The sequence below is a fragment of the Pteropus alecto genome, unplaced genomic scaffold (assembly GCF_000325575.1).
Source record: "Pteropus alecto unplaced genomic scaffold, ASM32557v1 scaffold45, whole genome shotgun sequence".
NCBI classification, from domain to species: domain Eukaryota; kingdom Metazoa; phylum Chordata; class Mammalia; order Chiroptera; family Pteropodidae; genus Pteropus; species Pteropus alecto.
In genome coordinates, this window is record NW_006442491.1 from 13,916,647 (window position 1) to 13,927,133 (window position 10,487).

General features: G+C 44.7%; 1 protein-coding gene across 1 annotated transcript; it reads right to left on the reverse strand.

The window, feature by feature from the left end:
• Positions 1-6: 6 nt before the first annotated feature.
• On the reverse strand, positions 7-10,481 carry BMP2 (bone morphogenetic protein 2). Its single transcript, XM_006921604.2, has 3 exons — positions 9,545-10,481; positions 7,973-8,322; positions 7-857 (listed from the first exon to the last, which is right to left on the reverse strand). Exons 2-3 carry the CDS (start codon positions 8,313-8,315, stop codon positions 13-15), a joined length of 1,188 nt encoding a protein of 395 aa, XP_006921666.1. The 5' UTR covers positions 8,316-8,322; positions 9,545-10,481; the 3' UTR covers positions 7-12.
• Positions 10,482-10,487: the final 6 nt, after the last annotated feature.

Below are 10,487 nucleotides of genomic sequence, written 5' to 3' on the forward strand. Positions count from 1 at the left end.
GTTGTTGTTGTGCTAACGACACCCACAACCCTCCACAACCATGTCCTGATAATTCTTTAATACAACCTTTTCATTTTCATCAAGGTACAGCATGGAGATAGCACTCAGTTCCGTTGGGACACAGCATGCCTTAGGAATCTTAGCGTTAACTGAGTTGACCAACGTCTGAACAATGGCGTGATTAGTGGAGTTCAGGTGGTCAGCCAGAGGGAAAGGGCATTCCCCATGGCAGTAAAAGGCATGATACCCTGGCGGGGCTACGATCCAGTCATTCCATCCCACATCACTGAAGTCCACGTACAAAGGGTGCCTCTTACAGCTGGACTTAAGGCGTTTGCGCTGTTTATGTTTCGCTTGACGCTTTTCTCTCTTGTGCAGAGGATGTCCTTTCCCATCATGGCCAAAAGTTACTAGCAGTGGCCTTATCTGTGACCAGCTGTGCTCGTCTTGGTGCAAAGACCTGCTAATCCTAACGTGTCTCTTGGAGACACCGTGGTTCTCCTCTAAGTGGGCCACTTCCACCACAAATCCGTGGTTGGCGAGGCCCTGTGCGGTCCACCTCATCACAGCAGGGGTGACATCGAAACTCTCCCACCTGCTTGCATTCTGATTCACCAACCTGGTGTCCAAAAGTCTGGTCACGGGGAACTTCGAGTTGGCTGCTGCAGGTTTTACAATTTCATAAATATTAATTCGATGATGGAAACTGCTATTGTTTTCCAAATTTTCCTGCATCTGTTCCCGAAAAACCTGAAGTTCTGCTGAGGTGATAAACTCCTCGGTGGGGATAGAAGTTAAATTAAAGAAGAATCGCCGGGTTGTTTTTCCACTCATTTCTGGCAGTTCTTCCAAAGATTCTAATTTGATATAAAAAGGTGAGGAAAAAAAAGAAGAAAAATACTTGGGTAAGATAAGTAATGACAATCTGATTATATATAAGAATTTGTAAACCTCATTTCAGGGTTTGATTTAACCCATGTAAAAGTTTGCAACCAGAAAATAAAAATTTCCCCTTTAGATTAAAAAGTCTCCTTTTTTCTACACATTTATGCATGCCATAAAATAAAATTTCATCATTTATTGTTATGTTTTTAACCCAATACATGAATACTGCTTCCAGGTGGCTATAATAATGGAGGAAATTGTGAAGCATTTCTTTGGAATTCACAGACTTTAGGGCAAAAAAAAAAAAAAAAAAAAAAGTCAGCACTATAGTTAGTAAAGGTCTAATGAGTGAGGATTTGAGGAAATTATTGCATTTCGTAAAAAGAAAAAGGCTTTAATGTCAATCCCTTAAGCAGTATTCTAAAACATTGCTCTGCAATTTAGATGATTTACAAATCTCGATATACGGATTTTAGTTTCCTAATTAAAGACTCTGAAACTCAACATCAACGATGACATTTTACAAAGCACACCCTACTATTTTACTCAAAAATCCAGAGACAAAGGCATGTACAGGAATCTGCTTCTTTGGAAACGTAAGGGTGGTACTGGGACACTGTGGTAATTAAGGCCAGACAATTTCAAGAGAAATAACTTCCCAAGTGTTGTCTGTTCTCTCACCTCATGACCTCGAAAATCAAAATCTCATTTTAGATGCTTTTGGGAAAAAAATTACTCTTTGTTTGCAATTCCTTAATCTTTTCAAAAAAAGTAATAAATCATATTAAAAATAATCACCTACCCAAGAACAGGATACAGGATAGACACAAAACCAAAAAAAAAAAAATTGATAGAAATCTACAAAAAATGCCATTATGATATTCATAACATAAAAGATAATCTCATCCTATTACAAAATAATCATTCTATAACTATTATCATTATTTCAAAATAGTCATTTAAGTGGACTATGCATAGAAGCTGTTCCTGATTTAAGATTCCTGAATTTCAATTTTAACGAGTACTGTTTTCCAAGTAAACAATAAAAAACAGCACAGCACCTTGAATGTTGTAGTCTGAAAGTCATCAAAGGTACACACTATTATTAAATTGACAGTGCACAGCACTAGAATTTGAGATAGTTGGGTTTATTTTCTTCTGGCTTTACGATATCCTGTCATTTCACTATCAAAAAAATGTATCTGCTTCATTCAAGATCCAACCAAAATGCTAACAAAATCTATTTGGCCGTGGTTCCATATCATCATTATAAGAGAATGCCATATTTTCATTAATTTTATGGTTGTATTTCTCCGGAACCAAACAACTATAAGTTGTTCGCAGATCTAGACACCTTAGCAAAGAAGAACCACTTCAGATGACTCATTTGAAGGTTCTACCTGTATAAACCTTCATAGAAGCAAGTCATCACTGCAAACTAAGTGGAAGCACTGAGTTCAGTAGGGGCAGTTTATAACAAATTATGGAATAATGCTTTAGGGTGAGGCATCTTAAACTTTAACCTTCACACCAAACAACTAGGACAACTTTGGTTTTCAAATGCAGATTCTGATTCAGGTGGTGCCTGAGATTCTGCATTTTTACCAGGCTCCCAGATGAGGTGATGCTGAGAGCTCCTGGACCACCCTTGGGGAGTAAAGGTTTTAAAGGACAGTTTTTACATTCAAGCATAAATTGCTAGGAGCACATTTTAAAGTGCCTTTTTTGTTGATAACATGAAAATGAGTAGCAGAACCGCTAGTGATGGCCAGAGAGTAAGAGTGGGGGCCATAAGTGGGCAGCTGGGGACTCATTATAAAAAGATCTTCTCAAGCTCACCTACTTGGACATGGAGACTATCAGGCCAAGAAGTGAACCCCCAGCTAATCCATACATGTTGGGGATACCTTTCAGGAGCCATTCACATTCTAAACCTCACTGTAAGCAAACAGTACTTCAGGCCAACCTCTATTTTTAAAATAACCCTCCCACCAATGGAACCAGGGCTCTCCTCCGTGGCTTCCAACAAGCATCAAGGACTGTATTTAGCTCCTTCTTTCCTCTCTCCTCCTTGCAATTCAGGAGCAGCCCTCTGATGTTCCACCGAAGGCATGCTTTCAGCAGAGAAGCCAACAGCACCAAAGGAAAAAGAAGTGAGGTAAAAATCAGCCATGTCCCCCAGACACAATGACCCAAAGCCAGACCTGGGCCTGAGCTACTGACTTCTCTGAATGCTGGCACACCTAAGAACACGCTCTTCTTTTAAAGAGCGGAAAGGGAAGGCAAATTATCCAGGGCATTTCCTGACCAGCTGTATTAATGAAGGTATCCAGAGAAATCACTGCAACAAAAAAACCCTGAGTCCAAATCCATAAATTAAAATAAGTTATAAATATACAGACGCATAGACACACACATAGCCAGAGAATAATGATGAAGAGACAATCTTCAAGGCAATCATGAGAGATAAATGAAGAAAAGAAGATGGGTATAAAAGACACAGAAAAATATATAAGATTCGACCCTATAAAATTTCCACCATCTGACCAGATTTGACCTATAAAAACAGCAATTTCATGCACTTCAAAATCTCACTGGAGTTAAGTGGCAAAAAGGATAATCACTTGGCAACATTAGCAAAGTAAAAAAAAAAAAAAGCACTATTAAATAATATCAAATAACATGAAGACCTTTCTCTGACTTTCCAGCTTCATCTCGTTCAACCTATTCCTTGAAGGAGCCCTCTCCTTCCTTAATATAAAGGTCCCCGTAACACCCTTGACTTCAGGCTTAGGCCACAGAGAAGTTAGTGAGAAGTTTACTGAAACCCCCAAAATCAGGAAAGTAACTGCCCAAGGTTTGGGCACCTATCAACCTTTCCTTTGATCTGCAAGAGAGCAGCATGAATTTCTTCTTGAGGGTTGAAAAATCAAACCCTATGTGAAATAAAGTAAAGGAAAAAAGCTTCTGCAAATTATCACAGCAAACCTGAGGAGTCTGTAATATAGAGCATTTACCCAAGTAGGTAACTTAGGCTGTTTTTGAGGTTTATACAGTTGTTAATTCTCTGTAAAGAACGCTTGTTGAATAATTTGAACTTACCAAGGGGTTTGAGGATTCCAGCCTATCTCAGACCTAAGTTCCTGAACCCATTTCTTAACCAAGTAAATATTCTTGGCATTTATTAAAAAGTTCTTAACCAAATAAATGGAGCTATGGCTGCAAAAATAGGGGCAAGTAAAGAAAACGAGGCAATAAACACATCCAACCTCTCCTCCAAAAGTGAAGAGCCATCTACACTCTACCAATTATTCATCCGCATCGAAATAATCCAAAAGATGAGGCTGAATTCTCTCAGCCAGCCTAGGTCCACTCTGGCTTCCTTTTCCCTAGACAAGGGGATAGATAATATGATATAAAAGAAAGAAGTCATAGTGATAATAATTGGCAAGTGTGCTGAATGCTTCTTTGTGCCAGGTCTGGCACTAAGAGCTTTATATGAATTATCGCAACAAATCAATTAGAGAGGAACTGTTATTATCTCCATTTTGTGAATAAAATAGTTGGAGCTCAGAGAGGCTATGTGACTTTCCTAAGTTCACAGAACCAGTAAGTGAAGAAGAGCAGAGCTATGAACTTTTGTCTACTGCAGTCCCCAAGATTCTGGCCACTAGACGGCACTCTATAACATAAGGGAGGAGTCAAAAACGCAAGCAAAATTCAGAACCATAATGGCACACTTATAATACAAGACAACCATCGGGTGAGTTCTTTCCCAACTAAAGGGATAGAAATATACTACCCAAGTATGGTGGAGAAAGCAGACAGAACTAAATGAACAGGAGAGTAAAAAGTGTCAGGGCCCACTGCGACATGAAGATCTTGTGTGCAACCACTGATGTTTTGTGGCTACCTTTTTGTCCTACAGTATGATGAGTTTTAGCAAAAACGTGAGTTATCATTATATTCTGAGAATCTTGCAACACTCTCTGGACCAAAAATGTCCATTAAGATAACAGCAACAGAAACCTGGGGATGTTCTAGCAAATCGGTAAGGTTAAAAACTACTGAGAGAAAATGAAAGTGGCTATGAATAATAAACAATACTTTCTAGAATATAAAATAATGGTTATGGAATTGATATATCCAGGAGAAAAAGGATAAAATACGCCATGGTAAAAGGAATCAGTTTTCATAGAAAGACACCAAAGGAGATGGCAGCTAAAGGAAAAGCATGGTCACAATGCTCATAATCACTAACCCTGATTTGGCCCCTGCCCCCGCCCTTCCCCCCTCAGCTCCAACATCCATGGAATGACTGAGTGCCTTCTTATTGCCTTCTGACTACTTAGTGAAATATACAAATGGCAAGTCTTAAAAAAAGGCAAAATAGCTCAAGGAGAAGGGATCCAGAGAGAACACAGAGGAACCACTAAATAAAAGGTGGAACAGAAAGCATTAATACAAGACCTGTCGCTGGACATCAAAGCCTCAATCTCTATGAGCACTTCCAAACAGAATGTCTATTCTACTTAGTGGGGCCTTTTGTGATCACACTGAAACACCTGGAGACACTAAGGAAGCACCCCAGGGAAGTACTGGTTTCGGCAGTGCATAGCGTCCAAATCCTTTGGCTGCACTGGGAATTTGGGATACAAGTGCTTCACAGGGTAATGGTTGCTTCTTGAACTTTCCTGCTGTATGGATATTTTCACAATGATTACATTTGTAGGAACAGGGTTAATCTCTATTTCAAAACTTCTGTCGTAGAGGCAAATAATTCAGTTATTTCGTGAGAAAAGAAGACAATGTCTTACAGAGTCTGGAGAGCAAGCAAATGGTTCTTCTTCTATATGCCAATCTAACAGGAAAATGCAAAAACTTTTTCCACAGCCAATGAAGTCAACCAATTTCAACATGTTTTCACTACAACAGAGCACAAAACATTCTTTCCAATTAGAGAAGGATTTTTTCTATCCTTAGTGGCAGTTTTGAAAGGTCTGTATGGCCGAAGCACTTCTTAATGACTTTGAAAAAGAAAATTGTTTTAGCACTTGGGCTTTCTCAAATAAAAGCGATTTGCAGAAAGGAGAAGACAAAGTTTAAGAGAAAAAATAACAACTGATACTTTTCTCTGATTGTCTACCATGTGGTCCCATTACCTTTACACAGTGGTTGAAAAGAACTCCATCATGATATCGCATCTTATAATTTCACCAAATCATCCAGACCCCACCCACAAATAATACCAACAGGTAATTCATGAAATCAGGTCCTTCGGTTCTGTACCAGATAAATGCCCATTAATGCTGTATGAACCAAATTCTGCTCTTAAGCCAGAAGCCTCAATCAAATGGTTTAATAAAAGATTTTTAGTGTCATACATGGCACAAGGATGTTTATAAAAACCAAATCCTGGGTTACACAAAAATGAAATGGTCTTCAAATAGTGATCCGATGATATACTAGTAACAAGAAAAGAAATGGATTTGTTGAAATTTGGGGCAAAAGTTACGTAGCTTTTCTCTATCATCTATTTGCATTCTGATTTGAAGTTATTCAAAGTTGATTTTAAGCAAGTTGGTAAATTCCGTACTATTTTACACATAACATTTACACTTTTAAAGATATAAATTCCGACATAAACTCAAACATGCTATTTAAGTTAAAATAACGCTCAAGTAATTTGCAGCCCGCTTAATTTTGATCAAGCCACTTCTAGAGGAAGAAACTGATGGAATCCTCATGCAACTGAATGTTTTAGGTGTCAAATGATTTAACTGATCTTTCTTTTAAGTTATAAGAGATACATAGTACCTTCCTGGCCTTAAAAGCAAAGAATAGTTTCCATGGTAAATTTTCAGGAGAGGCGGCTAAATGAGCCATGCTTGTTACTTTTCTACCCAGAAAAATGATTCTAATCAGCATCAACTGAAAATTAAAAGCTGGCTCTATAATCATCCCCAGGACATGATGAACACATTTCTGCATCGGACTGTAGATTCCACTTGAAATTCACCACCTCAGCAGGACAAAGCAAGAAAAAGGGAACTTCACTCCCAACTCCCCAATATCCTATAAGTGGCTGCCTTGTGACATGCAACTTTGTACCCTTCTGTACAACTTGAAGGAACTCTTGCTCTATTTAGAATGTATTAAACTAAAGGGGCATTTAAAAGTGTAGAAAAAGAATTGAAGTGGAATATTTTTGACTCATTGCTCTAAGAACCTGGTTACAGCAGCTCTCAATAGCTGCTCTAAGACATTTCAAATCCACTAAATGCTTTTCACATGAAAAAAGCAGAATATCCTACCTTAGAAAAACCACATCCAGTATCATAAAGGAAAAAAAAAATCCACATTTCAATTCATATGAAAGGAAACAGGCAGCTGCTGCAAAAGCTTTTATCTGAGGCCTCCCTTGTCTCTACTCCGGAGTTCATCTCAGATTTAAGCACAGGACAAGAAAGTCATTGTGAAAACAATAAGATTGATTGTGGAATTGATCTCCCTCTGGGATTAGATAGTGATTCGAAAATTTCCAAACCAGGCCCAGATCAACTGTAAATTAGAGACTCTGGGGCCCTGGGCTTTGATTTTTTCAATACAATCTCTGAAAATTCTGCCCTTGGCTCTGTCTACCCTGAAACACTGGCTTAACCAGGAGAAGCAGATTTATAGAGTGAGGGCTTCCAAACAAACCTAAAGAGATCCCAATCTGCCCCGCTCCTTTTCTTCCTCTATGGAATTCTTGCACATTTAGCTGACTAGGGGCATGCCTTTTGCCCTCATCTTCCCATCACTTGATTTCTCTCCAATTCCTGGAGGAGGAGTTGCTCTTCTGGCTGCAAGCCAGGAAAAGGGTGCGGATTTACCAATGGGGAATCCCTGCTCCCCCCCACCCCCCCGAGGCCGTGCGTTAAAGCCAGGTTCGGAACAGTTCTTAGCAGAGGCAAGACTGGAAAAGGCTTCCGCGCCCAGACCAAGCTGCCCTTCAAGGATGCCAGCAGTCTGAGCACCCACGGGCGCTTTGCGGGATGACTCCCCGCCCCCGTCCCCGCCCCCACTCCCCAGTTCCACGCCTCACCTTCGTGGTGGAAGCTGCGCACCGTGTTGGCGAGGCTGGCTGCTCTCTCCAGCCGGTGGTCCGGGGCGGGCACACCCGGCTGGCCTGAGTGCCGGCGGTACAGGTCTAGCATGTAGGGGGGCACCACGGCGTCCCTGCTGGGGGTGGGTCTCTGCTTCAAGCCGAACATGCTGAGCAACCGCAACTCGAACTCGCTCAGGATGTCATCCGAGGGCTGGGACGAGGAGCGGCCAGTTGACGCCGCGAACTTTCTCCGGCCCAACTCAGGAATGAGGCCGGCCGCGCCGCCCAGGAGGACCTGGGGAAGCAGCAACGCTAGAAGACAGCGGGTCCCGGCCACCATGGTCGACCTGCGGACAGGGCCGACGTGAGTCACCGACTTCCCCGCCCAGCCTTCCCCCCCCTTCCGCCCCCGCAGTCCCAGCTCCCGCGCGGTCCGCCTGCCTCCTCCTCCAGGGTGCCCACCTGGCTTGCAACACTTGAGGGATACTTAAGAGCGACTGAAGCTCTAACGTTTGGGAGAATGGGAGGGCCCTAGTTCCTGAGCCAGAAAGATTTCTCCCTCCCATCCCACTTTCAATTCATCTGACATGATTTGCGCCCTCTCTCACTCACACACACACCACCACCAACAGCAGCGGCAGCGGCAGCAGCAGCAGCAGCAGCTTCAATGACTGTCACCTTTTTTTTTCTGTAACACTCACGCTGACAGCTAGTGCAGGGAACCTGGGAAAACCACTGCTGTGTCTGACACCCCATCGTCCCCTAAACAAACCCAAACATACACTACACGGCGCTCGCTTGCATATAAATACGCACGAATGGTGCATGTGACTTCCTTAGAAGTACTGTATAGAACTTCCTGATACGCACACACATAGTCTATAACTTCCAGACCCAGTAAACTCAAGGCCACAACTTCTGAAGCCACTTGCAACTTGTGGCCCACGCCTCTAACCTCAGAGGTGTCAGGACAGACCACTCCAATACTAGATCACCCCTCCCCCCTCCCAACTAAGCAGTTATCTTTGATGTATCTTCCTGGGATTACATAAATGGCTAATATAAATTAATTCACGTGTCAGTACAAGGTGGCACTAAAGTACTGCCCCTCAAATTCCTGGAAACAAAGAGAACCCTAACTTTTAGTATTTTCCCAAATAAGAAGGACGTGGCTCTGAGTAGAGACAGCAGGTCTCCTGGAAAAACTTGGAGAAGGAAGAAGGAATCACCATGGCAAGGCGTACAGGCTGGCAGCTAACGGGTGAAATACAGGGGTCACCCTCTCGAAAGGATTTAACATTTTTTTTTTTTAAATCATCTAAGTGTTAACAGCCCTAATAAAATACCGAAAAGAGGGACGGGAGGAGGGGCGGAAGAGTGCGAGCCAGGAGGGCGAGGCTGACGGTCGCTGGGGGCGGTAGGATGGGGGCATCCCAGCAGGGGCTCGACTGCACGTGGACTTGGAAGGGGTTCTGTTTACGTCTGCCCTGGCGGGGCCCCGGAGGGTGCTCAGCTGCCGCGGCCTCGCGCCCACTTCCCCAGTCCCAGCCCCGGGCCCACATCCTCTACCTTTAGGAGACCGCAGACCGTCTAAGAAGCACGCGGGGACACGTCCATTGAAAGAGCCTCCACATGGAAAACGCTCTGGCCGAAGGACCTGGCGCAGGGACCGAGTTCCTTTCCTTTGCCTCCTTCTACTCCCCGGTGCCGGCTGGGCAATCCCTCTCCTCACGCAAGGAACGGCGTCTCGGGGTCGCGCCCGGCGTAGGAGTGGAGGTCCGGCGGGGTTCGGAGGCGGCAAGGCTGGGTCTGCTGGGGCAGACACCGGCACTTAGTGGGGAGCGCAAATTATTCTCCCTGCAAGTTCAAGAAGTCTCCAGCCAAGTGCTGACACACAACAACAGTGAGCAGGGGGAGGAGTGCGGGGCAGGGAAGGGAAAGGAGAAAGGAAAAGCTGGTGCTGTCGTTGTCCTTAGGAACCAGCGCCTGCGGGACGCGTGGCCCCGCGCGGGACCGGCTCCGGGACTCGGGGGGCGAGGGTCGGGCGCTCCGCGCTAGTTCCGCCGCGGCCCATGGCTCGGGGCAGTCATCCTGGGCGACGCCGGGTCCGGGGAAGGGCGCAGCGGCGATCTCGGTGCCGGGCGAGTTGCCCCCCCGCATCACTCTGCTTTACTCCGGCGCACCCCCATTAGCGCTAGCCAGTTGAAACCACCGCGGCTCCGGCGCTCCGTCGTCCTCGGGCGCATTCTCCGGCGAGTCGAGTCGAGCCGAGTCCCGGGCCGCCGAGGCGGGTGGCCCCGCTCTCCCCTCGCTCTCCTAGCCTCCGGGCCAAGCTGCTGGACCCTTTGTGGCCAGCCTGGGGTCCGATCACACCTCGGCCGGCACGACCCAGGGCCCCGAGCTCCGGCAAGAGGTGATCGGCATCGCGGTGTTCAGTCTCGGTTCCCGGCTCCCCGGCGCTCTCCGCGCCGGTCCTCAGCTCTGGCGCGGCCCGGGGAGCCGAGGCCACCGC

Coding starts and splice junctions, on each gene's coding strand:
- BMP2 (XM_006921604.2), bottom strand. CDS start 8,315: ATGGTGGCCGGGACCCGCTGTCTTCTAGCGTTGCTGCTTCCCCAGGTC. Junction 858..7,972: donor GCGCAGCTTCCACCACGAAG/GTGAGGCGTGGA, acceptor ATATCAAATTAG/AATCTTTGGAAGAACTGCCA.